This window comes from Thyridium curvatum (assembly GCF_004353045.1).
Source record: "Thyridium curvatum strain D216 chromosome Unknown NODE_120_length_81233_cov_73.040108, whole genome shotgun sequence".
Classification (NCBI taxonomy): domain Eukaryota; kingdom Fungi; phylum Ascomycota; class Sordariomycetes; order Thyridiales; family Thyridiaceae; genus Thyridium; species Thyridium curvatum.
In genome coordinates, this window is record NW_022156875.1 from 17447 (window position 1) to 39752 (window position 22306).

Consider the following 22306-nt stretch of genomic DNA (forward strand, 5'->3'; position numbering starts at 1 on the left):
CTGATTGAAACCTTCCGAAGCCCAATTACTTGTTAGTAAAGGAGGAATCACGCTTGGTACGTGGCTAGAACATCGAGCAATGGGTCACCTTCGAAAATCAAGGCAGTCGCCGAGACGACGTTGATGAGAAAGAAGAGAATCTTCCCGGGCACATGCCGCCAGATCCCCAACGCAGACATTGCGCCTAGAGTCTTGAAAAGAATGGAAAGGGTAGATTGAACACCACGGAAAGGTTACGACTCAAGAAGGAAGTGAAGTTGACTGTCGAGCTGGGTGAAGCTGTGCGGGTACGATCATGGCCTTCTCAAGAGCTGATGGCGAGATTAGCAGGCTTTTATAAACCAACGGCGTACGCCTGAATCTGGTGACTGAAGCTGGAGAATCCCTTTCCCATTGCATGTCGGTAATTGTTTACTCAAACGTTCCCCAGGTTGGAGAAGTGTGGGGAGGCGCTCTCCATGTCTGACCCAATGACTGGAGCGGAAATAAGCTTAAATGCTTAAATGTTTAAATGCCCACACGGATATTCCTCACCCAAGCTTCATATTCAGAGGTGGCTTTTGCCAATGAAGCTTTTAACCGAAGTAGAATAGCCATTTAACCGCATCACGCCTCGACAACCCGTGAATGGTTGCATGGTAATTTGACAGGAAGAAGATAAGAATGATCAAGAATGCTTTTAGCGGAAGAGCCTTTTCTTTTCGCTCAAACTTTCTCTGGATCCCACAGCTGCATAAATTCTAGCAGTTCTTGTCTAATAAAACATTTCAGGTTGCATGAAAAGGCGGCACCTTCTGCATTACATCTACCCCGCGAGTTCAGGTTCTCCAGGCCGAGACACACCATGGGCTCAATAGACAATCCCCCATCAAGTGCAATGGACACTTCCTTGGACATCACAGTCCTCGGCCTGAACTCTGGCACTTCGATGGATGGCATCGACTGTGCTCTCTGTCGCTTTAGGCAAGCTTCTCCCAGAGCACCTCTGCACTTTGAGCTGTTGAAATACGACGAGGTGCCGTTGGAACCGAAGATCAAGAAGCGCGTTATGAACATGATTCTTCACAATTCAACCACGCCGGAAGAATTATCAGAAGTCAACGTACTCCTAGGCGAGACTTTTGCCGATGCAGCCAAGACCTTCGCGGCAAAGCACAGCATCCCCCTGTCCTCGATAGATGCCATTGGGTCGCATGGCCAAACGATATGGCTGCTCTCGATGCCGAAGGAGTACCAGACAAAATCGGCTCTCACCATGGCCGAGGGCTGTTTCATCGCTTCGAGAACGGGCATCACGTGCGTGACAGACTTTCGAGTATCCGACCAAGCTGCAGGACGTCAAGGCGCGCCCCTGATCGCATTCTTCGACTCTCTCGTTCTGCACCATCCCACCAAGCTCCGCGCTTGCCAAAACATTGGGGGTATTGCCAACGTTTGTTTCATCCCTCCCGATGTCAATGGCACTTTGAACCAAGAGTTCTTTGATTTCGATACGGGCCCTGGAAACGTCTTTATCGATGCTGCTGTCCGGTACTTTACCAATGGCGAGCGAGAGTACGACAAGGATGGGGAGATGGGACGAGCTGGAAAGATCGACCAGGACATGGTTGACCACTTTCTCACCACCCATCCCTACTTTGCGCTTGACCCGCCCAAGACCACTGGCCGGGAAGTCTTCCGAGACACATTGGCTCATGAGATGATCGAGCGTGGCCTGAAAAAGGGACTGGAGCCCAACGACATTGTCGCTTCGATAACACGCATCACGGCACAGTCTATCGTCGACCATTATCACCGATACATGCCCAAGCAATACGGCCCTCTTGCTGAGATTTTCATGTGCGGTGGCGGTGCAAAGAACCCCAACATCACCGGCTACATGCAGATGGCCTTCCCAGATACTCGCATTGTTATGCTGGACGAGGCCGGCATTCCTGCCGATGCCAAGGAGGCCATCACGTTCGCATGGCAAGGCATGGATGCAATTGTGGGTAGAAGCATCAATGTCCCGGATAGAGTCGAGACCAGAGCAGAATACATCCTCGGCAAGGTGAGCCCAGGAAAGAACTACCGACGGGTGATGAGCAAGGGGATGGGATTTGGCGCCGGGCAGGATCATCTTCCCCCCGTGAGAGAACTGGTTAACTATGTGAATGGGAAGGTCTTTCACCACAAAGTATAAGTGGCCAGACCGAGATATATCTGTGGCACATAAAGAATCTGGGCCTACATAAAAGTTGTGCACAAACCCATCTCTTCCATAACCATATTATTTATCTGTTGATATACTTGGTCTGCTGTTTTCCCCCTTTATCCAAAGTCAAAATTCCATGTCCAATCGCCTAGTAAATCAGGAGGGAACTGAAGTGTCCACTCTGTTCCTGTTAAACCTCCATTGACCTCTGGAAACTCAATGGTACTGTTGCTTTGCGGCACAAGCCGGTCTAGTCCCAGCTGGTTGGCATCTGAAACAGTGTGAGTAGTCGTCTCTCGTTGAGTGGCCATGTAAGCATCGATGCGGGCAATCTGCGACCTAAGTTTTGAACTAGCACTGTTCAACTTATCGCCGCGTTGACTTGTCTCGAGGCTCTCCAGAAGTTGCGCCATTGAGTGCATAATTGAACGTAGGCTGTTGTAATCCGTCTCCGTCAAAGGCTCTTCAAACACCGAGCCTAGTATTGTCCCAATCCCACCTGAACGAGTCATTAGCAGACTAAGCAAGCACCACAAAAAGAAAAAGAAAAAGAGTAGTGTAATTACCGAGATGGTGAAGCTGAGGACGACTAATAGCTAGTAGATAGGATACCGGTATCGAGATGAATGCGTTGACCACTTCGTGAGCGATTGTACAGCGCTCCTCGATGCTCGTACCGCCTGCCGCGAACAGGACCATGCGTAGTAGTTGCACGCTCCCCGTGATATTGGCAGCCTGAAAGCCAAAGCGGTCTTTTTTTGCATCATACGTCATTGGTGGTGTTTCTTTGAAATGACGCGGCAGCCTCAAGTACATTTCAAGAACCTTGTCGCGGACTGATGCCTGGGTTGCAGTCGACTGCTCCCCGAATATGTCCCTCAAGAACGAACGACTGTGGTAGCGGTTGCCTTGAAACCGTACCAATGCGTGCTCCATGACTCTGTAAAGATCAGTGATAAAGTTCCATCCGCTGAGCCAACAATCCCCTGGACTTGTCGTTCCGTCATTGCCTAATGTGCTGGAATCATCAGGCTGGGAGCGTAGCAGCGAGATCCCGCTGTCGTCAATATACTCATCGTCAGTTTCGGTTGGATACAAAACATTCGATTGCTGCTCCCTCGACCGTATAACGCCTCCCCAGACGACTGAAGAATAAATATCCAGGGTGTATATAGACCAGTGCTGCCATTTGTTAGATACCAAAATAAGGAAATGCGCTTGCTTGCAAATTAGAGGAGCTCACCAGTCTCCTCCTCTCTTCTCGTTCGATGATGCCGATGCCGGGAGGCCAGTTTGCCTCGTCATGGAGCCCATCCATTGCGACCAAAGTGTGATATGTCCCCAGGTGCCGGTGCATATCTCGTATGTTGCCATTTTGGATCGATGCGATAGCAAGAATGGCATGTGCACGCAATAGGTTCAAGTCAGAAGGCGACTCGTCCGCAAGTTGTCGTTTGGTCTCGGCATAGAATATGGCAGGATCCGTCTCGCTAAATGACGTCAAGTTCCACCGTGGATTGGTGACAGATCCGTCACGGACACGGCTACTGACCAGAGCGCAAACGGCCATGGTGACTGCGAAGAGGCTTTTGTTGTGGACGTATTCGCCTCGGGAGATGCGGCGGATGTACGATGGCGAGTGGAAGAGTGGAAAGATCGGATACACAATCTCAAAGTATAGTTCAACCAGGTCCATGATTATTGCTTGGCTGGAAACGTAGGGGGCTTTCCAGGGCGTGGACATGGCCGCCTCCGACTGTGATGGCTTCCCGTAGCGTGCTGACACGCCCTGATCGACGGAGCCCTCTCCGCGACCCGCTTGTGGCAGTAGTGCTGGACCACCGGGGCCATCATCATCCTGCGTCTCTCCGCCGCCGCCGCCCGTAGAAGCTGGGGCCCGCCTTCGAGGTGCGCCTCTCCGGCGAGTTTTGCGGTCATAAGTGCAGGGTTGTGCGAAGTCCTGGCAGTTCTGACAGCTATTGCTGTCCTCGGAAGCAGGGCGACAGCGAATGGACCGGCGATGGCAGAAGTCGCAGGCCTGGGTAATCCGCCTCTGCTTCACCGGCTTGTCGACTTTGTTGCCTTGCGGCGGCATGATGGATTCTCATCTTCTGGGCCGTCACAAGGGTGGCTTTCTCTTCACAGACATGATGCCAGAGACGCGACTAGTCCACGGCAGGTTTCAACTTCGCGCACTTGGGGATTACGTAACTACCACCCCATCCTTTGCCCAATTAGGCGAAGGCAGTCTGCTCTTGTCCAGTGAGGTATTGAAATGCTCGACTTTAACAATATTGGGAAACAAAAGTTTCCCGAGATTGATGCTATTCTTCAATTTTCAAGACGACTGGTAGAGATAGTGAATAATGGAGATAGAAAAGAAAGATTTAGTCACTCTTCTGACTTGGATGGGTGTCTCTTAACCGGATTCTATGATGAAGACTGAATTGGAGTCTGAATACAGGCCTATGACTTGTAATTTCAAATCCTCTCGACGAAGGCTGCTTTTCGAAACACACTACTGCAAATCGTAGAGTAGCTACATCCATAATGTGACTTGGTACGTTCTCGGAGACAACGCCCAGTCATGCGATATGCGATGTTTCCACCCAAATTGCACTGACGATTGCAACACACCAAGCCAAACTTGAGGTGCACATTGCATGAAACACAGGGACAATTTGTCTCTAAGGAGATAACTGTATGGGATGTTCTTCGAAGTTGTGAGGGTATAACGTCCGCCTCGTAGCGAGCCCCAATGGTGTCGACAAATCGGACATGAGCTACTTACACCTATATACCTTTCTGCGGATAGCCTGATGGGAATTGCTATGGGGATGGGATCAGCATAGTCCCGACGCACAAAGGATTAGATACCCTGTCCGAGATGCCGCTGGTCAGGATACGAAGATGTCGCAGAGCCAAGACCAAGGAAGTAACAACAGCCCCCAATCCAGAAGATCGGAGCTGCTAACACACTTTTGAGGTCGTCAGCCCGTACAGGATGCCCAGGGCGGCTTCTCTGGCCACACAGTCGCCCCCATGGAGTTGTTATAGCTGCTGTAGTCACGCCATGGCGTTCTGAACCTTGTGATCAACTGCAGGAGGGACATAGACAAGGGGAGAAAGAGCTGTGAGCTACCGACCCTTGCAACCCAATCAAGAGATCCTGAGACCGACCCTTGATGTTGTTGGCGTAGGCTCTGGCGTCACCAGGTTGTGGGTCGCCGTGGCACATCCTGCATGTCGGGCCAGTCAGCAGACTGGCATATGACCGGCGATGGAGATGGTGCTTCGGCTACGTGTTATTGATATCTGATCAAGACTAGCACTGAATTTAGTCATGATGACGGACTGGAGGCACGCGTATACTGTCCACTTATGTGAGAGTAGGCTGTGGAGGCCAAAAGCCATGTCGGGGGTGTCATCGCTTATGGGTAGCTGATCTGTTTTCAGGCACGGCTTGAGTATATGGAGAGGACGTTCGAGGACTCAGCTGTCTGACGGACGAGTAATATGCCATCCGAGAGCTGCCCGGGTATAGGCTCCGCGAAGACTCGCCGTATATCAGCCTGTGCCCTCAAAGAGTAAAATTGTTGGCTGCTTAGCATAAGCTGGACGTGTGCAAGACCTATCTACTGTACTTTGCAGTTGATGGTGGTCGCTCAACATCAGAACATGGATGGTCAATTGATGTGTGGAGATCTTTACCGCTAGTCAAAGTGTGTGGCTGTGTATGTTTTTGTTGCAGCCTATGTACGCGATGCAATAGGTCGGTGGCGGTTGACCAATCCTGGTATGCAAGATCCCATAGGGCTGAACGGCCATTCGGCTCACAAGGATGCGGGCGATCTCTGGGCAGCTGTCACAGGGGTTGCAGCTCTAGCCAGGTGAAGGAGATCCGGATCAATTGGTTCAGCTTGCTTGGTGGGATCTCGGTTGCTTGCGCAGGTCACAACCAACATGGGGGCCAACGCAACAGCGGACCGGAAACTGCGGGACTGATGCGTCGATGTACTGTGACCGAGAGTCTGCGTGTCTGTGTGTGCCTGGACTCATTGGCATTAGGCGCTTGCAGCTCAACAGTCGTGATAGGTACATCGGATGCTCTGGGGTGCTCAAGTCTCGGAGCGAGATGCACACTTGGGCCAACCCCCGAACAGGAGAAAAACAGGAAAGAAAGAGAAGCAATGTACTTTGGTGACTCTTTTCTGCAACTCGTGGTTGTGCCGAAGAAAAGGCGTCTAGCTGACTCAGTATCAGGTTTTACGAAGCTGAAAAGGCCTGGGTCGCCCCAGTGGCCCCGTGGCCCAGCGAATAGCACCGCTATTAGGGATTGGACTCAGCTGCTGTTTCGTATCCATAGGAGGCCAGATTGGTGGCAAAAGGCCTCGTAATGAAGTAGAACCGAGCCAAGACCTTTCCCTTTCGCTATGAATGTCAGAATTTTCTTTGCCTCGGAGCAGTCGGCTTGGCCTAGTCGAGCAGATTTTGTCGAGCAGATGATGCTCAAATGACACACGGCAAAGTCGTCTTTCGCTTTTTTGAAGTTCATTAGGTATGAGTGTGATGGGGGCAGTGGAGTTTGTGATCATGTGGGTGTTTTACCGGGCTCCTTTCGGGTGGTGACGGTGCTGTGCATGTCAGCTAGCGAGCCGGGGTTTCAGTCTTGGAAGAGATCAATTGGGTCCTTTAATAAACTGACAGCGACCCAATGCAGATAAGCATCAGAATCGATCAGACTTGCATCCTCCGGTAGCTATGCTCCCAGGAGGAAAAGCGCCTCAAGTCCTGACCTACAATGACAGGATGAGCTTGCCACTGTGCTGGCAGATAACATCAAAGCTCAAGAGTCGTCTCGACACTGAGAAGCGTCTCGCGTCGTCTTCCCGGTTCGGGCAAACCAGGGGCACAGACACCAGGGCTCGGATCTGGTCGCAATTGACGGTACCGATACGTACGGTGCCTGGTCGTTCGCTGCATCCTGATGGGCTGGGCTGGGCCCGGCTTCGGGTCGCTTCCCTCGTGATACTTCAGAAACACAAGTGTCGAGAGCACCTGATTTGGTGTGCACTTGGGGCCTTGGTGACAGCCAAAGGCTCTCGCACAAAATGACTTGCTCCGACATGAAGATCCCCCCGCCCAATGCCGACCAATGCCAGGTTGATCTAGCGGACGATCCATCGAGACAGGCACAGTCGACTCAGCTGCCTGCAGCTTAGGCCAACATTAACCTGCAGATGGGTGCATGACGCGCATCTTGTTGCTTCCAGTACCCTTGCGCGTGCCAATCGCGAGGTGTCTCCAGCATTGCAGACCCCCGGTGCGCCTTGATCCACTGCGAAGCACATCTTGCCGCTCATTTCCTTCCGTAAACACGAGCATCGAGAATGAGACTGGCTGGGGCAGGGATCGGCTTTTCGCTTCTACAGGTCCATACCTTGCTGTAGTCCTTAATCCAGACGGGCGGAATTCAGCTGAGCCAGCTGCCAAGAGCAGCTAAACCTGCTGTTATGCCAGCCACGATCCGCTCCCATGCAGCGCCGTTTGGGCACTAAGTAGATCTTTTGGTTTAGTGATGAATCCCGAAAATGCCAATCAGAGCGAAGATGCCGCCCTTTGTCAGGCGGAAAACGCCTGTTTTCTTTTGGCTGCTTGGGTACTTACGGTCGAGTTCCTGCCACGGCCTGCTGACTGCAAGGGACAAGCAGGTGACAAGGTGACAAGCAAGCGACTTGAATATCCCAAAACAAGCGACTGAGCCGCATGCGCTGGGTCTGCGCCGGGCAGGACCAGAGATTCCTTCTGCGTAACCTTGCTGCATGTGGGTTGGTGCCTCTTTCGGACCCTGACCCAGCACGTCACTGGGTCTTGTCTTTCCTCTCTCTTCCAGACTCTCCCACTCTCCCACTCTCCCACTCCAGATCCAGATCGACCGTGTCGCAGCGTATCATGCTTCCAGAAAACTTCCGTCGAGTCGGCGCAGCTTTCGCCTGTGGCCCTTGCGCATGGAGCGTCAACCCGTAAAAAGACGTCTTTCGGAACCATCCTACCAGCCCAGTGGCCAAACAGGGCGTGGAGCCGAGGTTCCATGACTCGTTTTGGCCTCTTCGAGGATCCAGCTCTGCGGGTGGCCTTTGACTTCATTTCTACGCCATGTAGCACTGACGAGGCGCCCTGGCTTTCAAGGGCTCCAACCCCAGCCCATTGCATGGGTTTCTCACCGGGCAGATGGTTCTCATCGGACGGATCTTTGCCATCTTGTGCTCGGTTTGTTTTTAGGAGGGCACCCTTCTCAGCCAGTCCCTGACAGCCATGATGGTTCTGTCTCTCACTCCTTCGATCCATGGCCTGGGCGTTTGCTCATCAGCGTGTTTCTCCGGGCCACTTCAGTGGTGCTGACGGGTGGTCTAGTGCCAGCGGGTAGTGGCCGTGGCTAGCGCCAGCCCTGTCGTGACAAGGCGAGCTGACTGAGAGGTCTCGCTTTGTCATGTCCTGAAGATTTTGCCATGTTTTCTCCATGCTAGTTGTTAGTTACCCGGGGACCATGCCTGTTTTCACGAGACAGGCCGAACAGTCCAAGCGGCGTCGCGCCTATGTGTGCAGATTGCCGCCACACCCTTCGCCTCAACCCACCCCTTTTTCAATTCTCACCCCCCGAATCCGCTGTGCTGTGCTGCAAACTCACCACACCCTCATCATCCTGCACGACTCGGGTCACTGGACATATAAAAGAGGTCGCTTTCGTTCCATGGCAATTACTTCTTGTCGAATTGGGTAGCCTTAATACATCAGGTTTGCTGGTGTTCGACTCGACGCAGACGACCATACAATCAAAGCCAACCAACTGTCCCGTTTTTCCAACACAAAAGGTACAGCCCTTCCTCCCTGAGTCTGCTTACACTCTGCCCTTTCCCTCTCACGCATTATCTTTTAATTTGCTGCAAAATCACCGACAGTTTCGGATTTGGGCAAGCATTCTTTCTCCTGTCTCTCTCTCTCTCTCTCTCTTGTGTCCATCCCCCCGGAACACTCTATTATTGTCTTCAGCTACCTATTGTACCAACACCACGCACCCACTGATGACTACTTCGTGATCACTCTCCAGCTCGCTCCCAGTCTCTGGGCGCAGCCCGGGGTACCGAATGAATACAGACCAGACATTAACTTTATGTGTATCTATCCAGCTGCTTCTTTCGCCAACGATCTGCGCAGGATTTGCTCTGTGCCTCGGGTGAGAGTTAGTGAGGTGTGTGGCTCTGGGCGTGGTGGGAGGCGATTTGTTTACGGGCCAACACCGGTGTCACTACCCAACCCCAGGCATTGCGGCGACGGCCCCCAATCACGACAGTGCTGACGGGCTTCTCGTTTGCGAGAGCCACAGTCTGCTGGCAAGTGGCTACATAAGTGCTCGAAATGCCATTCACGAGAGCGCGATCGCAGCTGCCAAACAACAGTGTGACGGTGAACTCGACACCATCTCGCCGCTTCCCAGGCCTCACTCCCCATGCCTCCAGCTTCTCTCTGCTCACATCTGGCCTCCTCATCCTCATCGCGCTCGTTGCAGCGAGGCGCATCGTGGCCAGCCGCCTTCGGTCTTTGGCCTGCAGAGACAGATTTTCCCGGAAGGATTACGATCAAACCCCCTTAGCGCGTCCTAGTGGGTTTGCGCCAGGGAACAGGGTTGTTCTGGGGGACCGTAAGCAACGGCAGGTTATTACTTGGATGGCGGCTTCGGATTCAACCATGGAAGAGTCACGTGGAGTCAGCAGTGATGACCCTGCGGCCGTCTTAAGGACTCAAACGCCCACCACAGCTGGGGGCGAGCTGAGACGCCCTGGCTCCCCCCCTGCACCCGAGTCTGGCCTTGCCGATGGAGCCGGGAACGAAAAGTCAACAATGGACGGCGAAGGCTGGCCTGGAACGCACGCAGATGCAGTAGAGAGCAACACATCCCACACTGGCGGCGTCGAGGCCGTTTTTAAGAGGCCCCGATCACCTCGGGACGTGTCGATGCCCAGACAATTCATATATCGGCCCTTCCCGATGCCTCCTCCTTTTACCCCTCCGACCTTTGTTGATACTAGCGCCCATAGCGGCCATTATCCAACGGGAATGGACCCTTGTCCCTCGGAGCCCTCGGGGTATCCCACAAACATCCCGCCCTCTCTCGCGCATCAGCACCACGAGGATCCCATGGCATCCCCTTCTCCTTCCTCAGGCAGGAGAGACTTACCGTCACTTCCGAGAAGACGGAGCTACACGAGAAGCATTCCTATCAACATCGCCATACCCGCAACCCGGGAGCTAGACCAGACGGAAGCGGATGTTTCATATCCCAGTTTCGCTCCTGCCTCGTACCCCCCGAGATCCCCACTGATGCCGCCACCTCCCCCGGGACATCACAGTGGTCATGCTCACGCGGAAGATGACTCTCCAAGGCATATCAATGTCCACGGCGAGATCATATCCTCCGTGGACGAGAACGGAGTGGGTTGGACACGGCATACTAGGATATATGGTGGAGGCCCATGTTTGGCATGTGAAGCCGCTGGCGGCGGCGGTTTCTACGGTGCAACCGTCCCTCCAGAGCACCGGAGATAGACGAGGAACGACATAATCAACACACCATCCTGGCAGTCATGTTTGCTTCCTTGGTTGCATCAAGTCGGGCGAACTAGCGATGGGGCACTTCACTCGGCGAAGGAGGTCACATAATGGGCACGAGGTTCGCTTGACATTGCGAGGAAAGTGGCGAGTCGGGGCAATCGTGACGACGTTACGGCTTGGTCGGCCACACTTGTCAAAAGGGGGCGTACGAACACAAGGGGTTTCAAAGATCATTGGATTCGGTGTTTTCTTTTCTATCTGTCATGAGTGATACTTCGTTGTCTTACGACCGTTACGAACGATTTTATGTTTATGATTAGCTTCTCATATTTATGCAATTGTCAGCTGTAGTAAAGATAGAGAAATATTATTTATCTCTTGGGGAAAATTTATCCTCCTGAAATACGTGCACATGACATCCATTCTTAGCCAAACAGAGGTATTCACGAACAACGTAAGCTCTATCACTCTTCTGTACTAAGATCCCCTGATCCATGTATAGGTCCGTGTAATCCTCGCAATGGAAGTAGCCAATCATAGCTGTCTTGATGTCAGATCCTGGGAGACTTGACGAGTCCAAGTCATCGCCGATGGCCTCACGTCATGCCAACCTACCTGAGAATGTGGAGCTGCTGGGCCAGCTGGCATATACGAAGTGGTCACAAATGACCATGCACTGGCTGTTATGAATATTCCGTACCATGGAGCGCACCGACCTCCGCTTGCTTAGAATCATGGTAAAGTTCCCAACAGGGTATTTAAAGAAAAAAGGCTGCTCACAGTATGGAGAGGCTAATGGACGCTTTCTAGATCCGTTACTTGGACTTCAGATCTCGTGCTCAAAGTTGCGATCGGAATCCCATCGTTCCGAGAGAAGCTGGACGGGCTGCACTGCAGAGGACGAGCGACAACTAGTCACCCTGTGGGATGTGATATAGCTAGAACGAGGGGTGAGTACCTATGGCTAGCCGGACGGACCGGGGCGTCCTGGTCTCCGAGGCTTATCTGCTCCTTTCGCTCGACGTTATGGTAAGATCACCTAGCCAAAACCGGTGATGACATTACCCGTACGTCTGGCGACCGGTCAGAGTCAGGTCTTGCCGATTACCTAAGGATTAATAGGAACAGAGATGGCCACAATCACCAATGCAGTTAATCTTTGTAGGACTGCATGCTCATGTGAACCGAAGCTGGTCTTCATTGTCTTTGTATTCCGACTTAGCACACTTGTGGCCTGATGCTTCTTGAGCAGAGAGGCCGTACGTATACTCGGCACTAGAATCAAGCACCGGCAAGACTCCAATACAAGATTCCACGAGAAGGCACATAATCACAGCGAGGAGGATTTGATGGATAGCGGTTTCTATGAGAACCCATACGGCTCCGACATGTATTGTAGAGTCGCACGTTTGTCTGTAGATTGAGCAGGTGAATCAATGAAGACAACACGATCGAAAAAGGGCGAAATACTCACGGCGAAGATTCCTAAAGCTTGAAGTGCACAAACATCTGATGTACTGACAATTCCATCTTTCCAGTGATTCTGGTTCATCCCGGTTCGGAACCTGTTCAGAAGAGTTTGTCAGTCGCGTGAACATGATTCAGAGATGTGGCAATCATCTAGACTGCTCACAGCGGCAAATTAATGGCGAATCCTAACGCTGTCAACGAGTGCTGGGCGTGAGGGGGATTGGTAATCATTGTGACAATGTCGGATTGCGCTGTTGGAACATGGAGGATCTGCGAAACAGGATCTACATTTCGGACGTATATTTACCACAGTTGAAGGGCAAGTTGCGGCTCGGGGTGGAGAGCGAACAAGTCTACCGAATCTTTGCTACCTGGAACTAGTCCCATACTCAACAAAGACAATGGACTTGCTTCGCTTCGACTGTGATTGGTATGTGCTTGCTGAGTGGTGTTCATGAGTTGTTCCTACAGCAGCGTCAAGGTCAGCCCGACCTGCAAGATATCAAGGGCACAGAAGTACACATACATCCTGAAAGAGATCCAACAAGACCTTGTTATTCATGTAGTAAACGCTAGTCCCGTCCTCAAGGAGCACCTCGAAATGTACCGGGGGAGGTGCAGATTTATGTGCAGTTACATCTTCTCGGAAGACAGGCTGTTGTTTGCATGTTCCTTCCGGTGTCGTTGTAGAGGGGAAATGTCGTAAATCTCGATCCAACACTCCCGATAGAGTCGCTTCAAGTCGGCTGAGCTGACCTGATATATCCTGCAGTGAAACTGTCTTTTGAGGATGCCGCCTCAGTTGGCTGGGTTAGGTGCATTGCCATTTCGTTCGAACACACTGAGAGTAAGGTAATCTCTTGTCACATCGCACCTTCCGCGCGTGACAGTTGACACAGGAGCGACCGATCTGCGGCATGGTGGGAACCTCATTCACCGATGTCGGGCCACAATCGGAATTACCCGTGGAGTGTTGCGCCGCCATGGTTTCGAGGGATTTTCCAAACATGACTTAGTGAAGGAGCCGCTAGCATTCGTGCTGTGAGGTGCCTAAGATGTTGCCATAGGTGAAGTCATGCTGTGTTGGCTTCCAACATGAATCCCCGTGTTAAAAGCCGGTTGGCTGACATTTACAAGTGTACCAAGCCGGCCGGGGATATCGGGAAATTGTGAACCATTCAACCCCTATCCAAGGACAGCGAATCGCCAAACATTGCTCGATTTTCGGCGCCGAGCATTCCCGAAGCTGATTGAGCGGCTGTATGCTATGATATACATAAACCGGACTGGATTTTATTATTTAAACCTTGTCACCCCCGGCGTATACGGCAAGACCATGTGCTTCAAATAGAAAGATGTACGAGAATGATACAACAAAGTATGACGGAAGACACAACACTTCAGCGGCCCAGGCACGATCATCATTTGGAAGTTGTGGCCTCCAACACGTTCTCGGGATCCTATGCCGATCTCCAAACTCTGCATCCTCCTTCTGAGCGACCCAACCAGTCAAAAGATGCCCCAGAGGGTGGCTACGGCTGGGTGTGTGTTGCGGCAACATTCTTCATCAACGCCCATACATGGGGTGTGAACTCGGTATGATACAGATCAACGAGTTGATTTGCACAATGCTGACCGTTATCTAGGCCTATGGTGTATTCCTCTCATTCTATCTGTCCGACAATACCTTCCAGAGCACCTCCGCGCTCGAGTATGCGTTTGTTAGCAGTCTCAGCATCGCTATTGCCATGCTTGTATCGCCTCTGGCAACATATATGACTCACCATCTCGGTGTTCGACTGGTGGTAGCCATGGGAACGATACTCGAGGCGGGATCGTTCATTGCGACTTCATTCGTCCACGAAAGCTGGCAGCTGATGCTATCGCAGGGAATATGCTTTGGGCTTGGCATGGGTCTCATCTTCGTGAGTTCCGTCGGGGTTATATCACACTGGTTCGACAAGCGACGCAGTCTTGTCAATGGGATAGCGGCAGGCGGATCCGGAATTGGTGGCCTCATATACTCGTTAGCAGTGGCTACCATGATTCCGCGACTTGGTCTGCCCTGGGCGATGCGTATCTTGGGCATCATATGCCTGGTCGTGAACACCATTGGAGGCTTGCTGCTCAGGCTGCCTCATCGAAACAATGCCTCCCACAAACAGCCCCCAATGCGGCTGGGAATTTTTCGCAACCCGGCGTACCTATCCCTTCTAGCATGGGGAATCATGAGCTCGATGGGATACGTTGGACTGCTGTTCAGCCTCTCTAGCTATGGTGTGGCGGTCGGTCTTTCCCAACATCAAGCCAGCATCGCGAGCGCACTTCTAAACCTTGGCCAAGCTTTTGGCCGTCCGCTCTTCGGCTTTATCAGCGATGCTCTGGACAGAGTCAGTATGGCCATCGCAGCAACATTGTTCACTGGTGTCTTTTGCTTCGTTGCTTGGATCTTCGCACATTCGATGGGAGTGATCTGCTTCTTTGCGATCGTGGTGGGCTTGACCGCAGGGACCATGTGGGCAGCAGCTGGTCCCATCGCCTCTGAAGTCGTTGGCCTCTCTGAGCTTCACGGGGCCTTGGGCTTCTTTTGGTTCTCTATAGGGGCACCCATGGCCGTTGCGGAGCCGATTGCTGTCCAGCTTCGGGGGGGCACAACCGCGTCGAAGCCGTACCTTCGAGTACAGATCTTCATAGGGTCGATGTATATAGGCGCGTCAGTCTGCTTGATGGTGCTCAAAATGTTTGCGCAACGAAGCAGGTGATATCCAAGACAGGTTAGAGCTGCTGGTCCGCACCTGACTAATCGGAATGCCCGTGTTCCGCATCGCAGGCTCATCCTGTGCCGGGAATAAACAGGCACTTTCTGACCCTCGAATCCCGTCTCCGCTGATGCCTGGCTTCCATACACTTCGGTCCTTCCCACAGCCAACCCATTGGCTCCCACTCCGAGTGCCAAGCACTATCGTTCGGTTCAACAGGTATTAGGCAGACAGAAATGGAAACGGCCAACGCTTTAGGCCGAAGCGCCATTTTCTCTCACGTGCCAAGACGCAATGGCGGATTGATCTGATAAGATAAGATCATCCAGATCAAAAACGGGAGGGGAATGCAACCCGGACCATGATCAGATTGCGATCCCACATGCCTCGGCAGACTGGAACACTCGCGGCCTATGGATTACTCCTACTAAAGTCAATGCTCCCTCCAGCCTACCCTCAGTCACGGTCCCTGAAGAAAGTGAGGACTTGTCGTCTTGATCATGGCTCCTGGTCAACCCATTGTCATCCCCTCTGCTGAGACGTTCAATCTCACCAGCAGGACTGGGTATGAATACATCATCAATATTGGTTACCCGCGGAAGTGGCAGTACGACAGTATTCGCCAGGAAGGGAAGACGATACCCATTATGTGAGGACTCTACTCGGTCCCTTGAAATGTATGGAAGCCAGCACTGACATTAACCCAGATATTTGACAGATGGAAACTCGATCTTCCATAGTTCGCTCGAGGAGCTTCACCGGCGACTCTCCTTTGGAGTAGTCGGCACGAGAGAAGGCGTGGTCGTGTCAATCGGCTACCAGATTCCTCCCGAGACAGGTTTCTTGTTTGAAATTCGGAGGTCGTGGGACTTCACGCCGGCCCAATCCTTGACCACTGGCCAAAAGGAGGGGGGTGCGGTCGAGTTCATTGAGTTTCTCGAAGGAACGTTGAAACCATTTATCTCGGCGCGGCTGATGGAGAAGCGTGGGCTCAGGCCCGGCCGCGAGGCTCTATTTGGACACTCTCACGGGGGCCTATTTTGTCTTCATACATTGTTCACGCGCCCGAACCTCTTTGACTGCTTCCTTGCCAGTAGTCCCAGCATATCCTGGCATGAGGAGTTTGTCCTCCGCGAGGAGCAGACATTCGTCACTGCTGTGGCAGACGCAACCGCGCGAAAACCGTCATTGATGCTATTTGTTGGCGGGCAGGAATCTACAGCGCAGCGGCGGCGGGAAGAGCCCGAGGAGGTCTTTGCCAAACGCAAACAGGGCCACGAGAGTCGTAATGTGGTAGGGCGCACGATTGCCTTGTACGATCGGCTGAAGGATTGTCCACGGCTCGAGCATGTGTCTCTCGATGTTTACGAGGCCGAAGATCATTGTACAGCTATCCCTTGCGCGCTGACACGGAGTTTTGCAAGGTTCCTTGATGAGTGGTATTAGTGAGGTAGTATTGAAGAATCAGCTTGCAATTCTCGTACGTGCATTGAGACGGTTAGTACCTAGATATCTATAGTTGCAACCAAACCAACAATGTTAAGCTGCCATTGACAGGCGATAATCCCGTCCGTTGTCATTTGCACTACGCCTATCCGCCCTCCTGCTGCTGTGGCCGATCTTAGGTGCACTCCCAGTTCTCGGCTTTCTTTTCATCACCACCCTTGAACAGCTGTTTCTTAGGGTAGACACACCACGGCCGTTGGCGTAGAAACCCGGCAGCCGGATCTGAATCGTTCTTGAAAGAAGTTGCAATGATTTGGTCGACTGAAGTACCCTTTTCCACCCAGTCCATCAGCGCCAGCAAGCCATTGTGCTTGGGGTTGTCTAGCTCGCGGGGGCCAGGCCGGCCCCTTGTCTGACCAGCCCCGGCAATATACCACGGCGCCCCAACAGCAGTACCCCTCGAGTGCTGCATGCCCGGTGCCATAAAAAGACGGAACCAGTTGTCGAGCTCAGACTCGTCGGCTGTCGCATTGGCAATAAACTCCCGTAATAGCAGTGACGATTTCGGCACTATCAATCCGTCTGCCCAGCCATGGAACATGATCATCTTGCCACCTCGCTTGGCAAATTCGCCCATCGCCGCATAGTCGTCTGGCGTAGAGTTCCCAGGATCTCGTTCGATAGCCATGGCGACGAGGCTATCATTGTATTGCTCCCATATCCAATCTGGATCGTCTAGGAGGAAGTAGTTGATATACCCATTAACCGGGGGTTGGTCCGACACAACCGAACTTGGCCACATCAGCTCTGAGGAAAGCTCCATTCCGGGATAAATCAAGCTGCCGTTAATTGAGTAATTGCTATAAATGGTTTTGAGAGTGTCGATCTGGGCCGGGACTAAGCATGCAGATGCATTTGCATTCGTATTGGCGCATGACTTATCGCACGCGAGGGCGTTGACGTCAAACTTGCAGCCATTGGTATCCGAGATGATGCCGTCCTTGACGCCGTCCACCTCATCGCACTGTCTCATGACTTCGTCCGCGATGGTCTTCAAGGATGAGACCGGGATGCTATGAGGCGCCCCCAGGGGCAGATTGATACTTTTCCAGTAGCTGCCTGAAGACGACAAATGGCTCACCCACCAGGCTGGAGCACCGAGGAGAGCACCATCGAAGCTATCCGCATGTAGCTGTATCTCTTTCAAACCCTGTCGGCCGCCGGTCGATGTTCCGCTATAATATGAAAATTGGATCTTTTTCTGGTAGTAGGCTTCAACTAGTTGCTTTCCAAGTTTGACTGAACCTTCCATGGCCCTGTATCCCCAATCCTTACGCTTATCCTCCGATCGGAAGGCCCATGTTACATCCCATGCCGTAGAGTTATGGCCTGTGTCTGTGGAAATCACTGCGTGGCCGTAGCGGGTACCATATCCCATGTCTGCCCAGTTGATGCCACCGGCAAGGCCGCCATTGCCAACCGCCAGGAAGCGTTCATTCCAGTCTACTGGCAAGAACATGCCAAACCTGTAGAATGTCGTTTTGGAACTCCTGACACTGATCGTGACCGCGCAAAGTTCCGGGAGTTCAGTGGCGTTAATAGGATAAGCAACATTGGCAGGGCCCTCTCCATAGCTCCCTCCAGCCTCGACCTGGATGGCAGAGACCACGGACGCATTTTTCGGTAGCAGGCCCCTGAAGGCGCAGATGCTGCAGGCGGACTTGGGCTTATCTGATCGAGCTGCAAAGAAGGCGGCATCAGAGTTGAAAGTAGCTGTGCTCTGGGCTACCAAAACGCCCGACAAGTTGACCAATAGGCGTGCCAATCTCATTTTGACTGTTGAAGGGATCGAAGCCTGGCTCCGTTAGTGCTTCGTCCTTTTCAAGGAGCCATCCAAGGTTGAGCTGTTGCTTTATGTAGTGCTCACCGTATTTTCTCGACATCTGCCGATGCAGTCCAACCCACCAAGACTTGCCGTTTGTCACGAGGGCTCGACTAAAGCAACTAGTCCGCACAAAGGCCCATATCCGCTGTTGAAGTTGCAGTTCTCCCCTGGCAACTCCGCACTGTCTCCGCACAACCCCTGATTGAGGGTCACACTAATCGGAAACAAACAACCGAATTCAAGGCCAAACTCCACCATGACGTAGCTGGGGGAGAGCATTGTGTATCAAGTCAACCCTTTGAGCTTAGGAACGAAGAATGGACTTGTCCTGCCTAACAGTGGGCGCCATTCCAAATCCTGCTCTTATTAGGGTTGTCACACAATATCCTGCACCAAAAGCAGATCAGACACCGATCCTTCCAGACAGGACCCAGATGACTTGAGGTGTGCCCTAAGCATGTTATTGATGGTCAGGCATATTAATCCTGATAGATGCACTTGCTGATACTTGATGATATTGATTTAGCGTGCTACACTGAGCCACGAAATATCAGTTGAGGAGTCATACTGATAAAAGAATCTATTCTGGGACATATCCGTGCGAACCTGCCAGAAAGTAGTTCGAGTCCACTGACTTTGTTGACCAAAGCCTGCCACCCATGCGATACTGGTGCTTGTGGCATCCGTTGTCCCGCAGCCAGCTTCGTTCCCTAGTCCTGAGTCCGAGAAACCTAATCAGAAGAGTGGTAGGAATCTAGTGCATTTGAAGCCCAGATTCCAGATCGGCATGATGAACGAGCGGAGTACAGAATGGTGAAATACCACGAGAGCCTGAGCACGTTGACTTGGCAACCTGTCGCTGAATGAACGCGAGTCGTACGCGAGCGTCCCACTCAAACCAAGTATTTGATATCTTCGCGAGAGGTTAGCGTCTCTCTGCTCAGTATTGTCACTTCGGACCGCCAGCGAGCAGACGTAATCGTACAGTATATCATGAATCGGGTCAACTACTGAATCTGAGCACGGAAATATTTCATCGTCGACTTTGGATATGTTGAGAAGACAACTCCGGCCGGCTCGTGGGTCATCGGTTGGTATCACTATCGTACCCATACCCTGACCCTATCCAGTAATTTCTTTGCATAGAAGAGTGGGAGCAAAGAGTTTGAGAGGTCCAAGGTAGCTATGGGACAGACATAGGAAATGGTCCATTGGAGGCAGTTCAAGCTTCTTGTGGCCCTGGACGGGAGGCATTGAGTTTTGGAGATCTATGATTTGCTTTGTTGGCTCAAAGACATCTTAGGAGTATCGCAGTAAGAGACCTTGTGCTTCCTGCTGGTACTTAACGGTAATGACGAGTTCGACAACTCTTTGTAATTCCGACTCTAGCTCGTCATGCAGGCCTACTTATCCGCAGATGTTTGTTTCCGCGATCGGGTTTTCCGGCTGACGGCGATATACGTACAAGCGGAATCGTGCATCACACAAGACAAGCAGCGCAAGGATTGACCATCGCATTTAATCTTCGATAGCAATGATCGCAAGGCATGTGCGGAATCGAGATATAGGTGTACGGTTTACTTGAATTTATAGGCTGGGACTGCCTCCCTTCTTTGAGCAATCTAACTTGGAGGTGCGTCTCGAGAAGCAGCTTGAATATGCAGCAAGGGGTTGGCGGCTGTAGCTGAGTCCATGCACCGAAGTTGCGATCGGGATGATTCCATGTGAAACCCATAGAGTTAATTCCGTGGAAGAAGTGGATATAGGTTCGAAATGGCCCGGTTGACAACGGAGCATTCTCGAAGTCAACCCATAAATGAGCAAGCGTGCTTCCCTATTGACAAATATTAAGTTGGAGCCCCACGGTTCCATCACTCAATGGCTGACAAAGCCGTCGACGGCTGTCCTGCCTGGCTCCGACATGTCTCGGCTGCAGAGTTAATCTGAATCAAAAGATTTCTGTGCAGGCAGACGAAGCATTGACGTGATCAAATCCCGGTAGGTGATGGGATATAGGGGACTTTTTATTCAACAAATCCCGCAAGTGTAGAGATGATAAAAAATTCGACGGCCTTCTCGTTGTCTCGCTCGAGTACAAAGTGTGCCGGACGCTTCTTCTTGCAAGTACATGAATTTGTAAATCTTGGGCCACCCACTTCCTCATCCTCCAACAGCAAAAGTCATCCACCCTACAAATCTTATTATTCAGCTTCCAAACTTTCAGAACAAGTCCAAGGGTATCTCAGGATATGTCGATCTTCAAACGGGAGAAGACGGATGTCCCAGCTCCATCGTCGACACCCACCAGCGACGGCAATTCGGTTGAGGAAGCGGAAGCCGACACAAGAGATTTGTATGGCTTTCGCTGGTTTTTAGCCTGCGCTGGATTGTATGTGGCTACCTTTCTTTACGGCCTAGATACCACAATTGCTGCGGATGTTCAAGGGCCGGTTACCATCGCCTTTGGCCATGTTGAGCAGCTTGCCTGGGTTGGAGCAGGGTTCCCTCTGGGCTCTGTCTGCGTCATACTACTTCTTGGAGACCTGTACTGGGCGTTGAGCGCAAAATGGGTCTTTCTATCAGCTGTGGTTCTCTTTGAAGTAGGCTCGACTCTGTGTGGTGCTGCGCCCTCCATGAGCGTGTTAATCATCGGCCGTGTCGTCGCTGGAGCCGGTGGCAGTGGAATCTTCACGGGTGTCTTGCGTTATCTGTCTGCAATGACCACCGAGAAGGAGCGGGGCTTCTACATGTCGCTCATCGGCATCACCTGGGGATCCGGCGCTGTACTGGGCCCGGTTATCGGAGGTGCCTTCTCCGTGTCCTCGGCAACCTGGCGCTGGGCCTTTTACATCAACCTGGTCATCGGCGCCGTGGTTATCCCATCGCAGATCATGTATCTTCCACCACTCCACCCTGCCGACACGACTTCTTCTATTTTCTCCCGTCTTAGCAAAGTTGATTTGGTTGGATTTCTCCTGGGTGCCGGCGTGTGGACGACTTTCCTTTTGGCATTCACTATGGCAGGTAGCCAGTGGCCATGGAACGACGGCCGGACCATATCAACATTCGCAGTCTTCGGAGTGGTCTTGCTCCTCTACGTTTTACAACAGTACTTCTCGGTCTTCACCTCTCCTACTCGTCGGGCGTTCCCAGGCCATCTTCTCCGAGACCGTACGCAGGTCTTGCTCTATATTGTGACCGCGGCCAGCATTACCGTTTTATTCGTGGCCATTTACTACATTCCGATCTATTTCCAATTCGTCAATGATGATCATGCGCTCATGGCTGCTGTACGCCTCCTTCCTTTTGTTATCATCGCGATATCGACGAACCTCGCTGCAGGCTCCCTGCTCCATCTTATAAAGATGTATATGGTTATCTACGTCCTGTCTGGGGTCCTCATCGTTGTTGCAGGTGGTTTGCTGGTTGTATATCTCCATCCGGACTCGTCCACGGGCACGATATATGGATTGACAGTGGTAATTGGCCTTGGTGCTGGCCTAACAATGTTAATAGGATTCCCCATCGCCTCCCTGACAGCCAAACCGGCGGATGTGGGAGCTGCCCTGAGCATGCAAAACATCTCTCAGATTGGTGGACAGGTCATTGCTCTCGCGGTCGCAGGCCAGATCTACCAGTCTACAGCCGAGAAGAAGCTGTCAATGGCATTGTCCGGGCTTGGTTTCTCACATGCAGAGATTCAGAGCGCAGTCGCGGGCGCGCAAAGCTCCCTATTTACAAAACTTAAGGGAGAGGCTCGCGAAAGGGCAGTCAGGGCTGTTACTGAAGCTATGCAGATGACGTTTGTCCTGTTACCGGTCTCTGGTGGCATTCTTCTGATTGCAGCATTGCTGATGAAACGAGAAAGGCTGTTTGGAAAAACCATTGCTGTCGGAGGGTAGGAAGATACATTTCGACGTCAGCTGCGAAATTCAGTGTGCC

At 52.1% G+C, this 22306-nt stretch overlaps 6 protein-coding genes across 6 annotated transcripts; 4 read left to right on the forward strand and 2 right to left on the reverse strand.

The window, feature by feature from the left end:
* Nucleotides 1-844: 844 nt before the first annotated feature.
* E0L32_011817 (uncharacterized protein) lies at nt 845-2182 on the forward strand (the record flags this gene model as incomplete). Its single annotated transcript, XM_031134588.1, has 1 exon — nt 845-2182. The coding sequence occupies one exon, from the start codon at nt 845-847 to the stop codon at nt 2180-2182; it is 1338 nt and encodes a 445-aa protein (XP_030999804.1).
* Nucleotides 2183-2310: 128 nt separating this feature from the next.
* Nucleotides 2311-4289, reverse strand: E0L32_011818 (uncharacterized protein; the record flags this gene model as incomplete). Its single annotated transcript, XM_031134589.1, has 3 exons — nt 2311-2693; nt 2761-3376; nt 3438-4289. 3 exons carry the CDS (start codon nt 4287-4289, stop codon nt 2311-2313), a joined length of 1851 nt encoding a protein of 616 aa, XP_030999805.1.
* A 5321-nt stretch (nt 4290-9610) lies between these two features.
* E0L32_011819 (uncharacterized protein) lies at nt 9611-10798 on the forward strand (the record flags this gene model as incomplete). Its single annotated transcript, XM_031134590.1, has 1 exon — nt 9611-10798. The coding sequence occupies one exon, from the start codon at nt 9611-9613 to the stop codon at nt 10796-10798; it is 1188 nt and encodes a 395-aa protein (XP_030999806.1).
* A 2856-nt stretch (nt 10799-13654) lies between these two features.
* Nucleotides 13655-16479, forward strand: E0L32_011820 (uncharacterized protein; the record flags this gene model as incomplete). The annotated part of the gene is made up of 3 exons (XM_031134592.1): nt 13655-13870; nt 13921-14987; nt 15741-16479. 3 exons carry the CDS (start codon nt 13655-13657, stop codon nt 16477-16479), a joined length of 2022 nt encoding a protein of 673 aa, XP_030999807.1.
* Nucleotides 16480-16654: 175 nt separating this feature from the next.
* On the reverse strand, nt 16655-18310 carry E0L32_011821 (uncharacterized protein; the record flags this gene model as incomplete). Its single annotated transcript, XM_031134593.1, has 1 exon — nt 16655-18310. One exon carries the CDS (start codon nt 18308-18310, stop codon nt 16655-16657), a length of 1656 nt encoding a protein of 551 aa, XP_030999808.1.
* A 2303-nt stretch (nt 18311-20613) lies between these two features.
* E0L32_011822 (uncharacterized protein) lies at nt 20614-22266 on the forward strand (the record flags this gene model as incomplete). Its single annotated transcript, XM_031134594.1, has 1 exon — nt 20614-22266. The coding sequence occupies one exon, from the start codon at nt 20614-20616 to the stop codon at nt 22264-22266; it is 1653 nt and encodes a 550-aa protein (XP_030999809.1).
* Between the last annotated feature and the right edge of the window lie 40 nt (nt 22267-22306).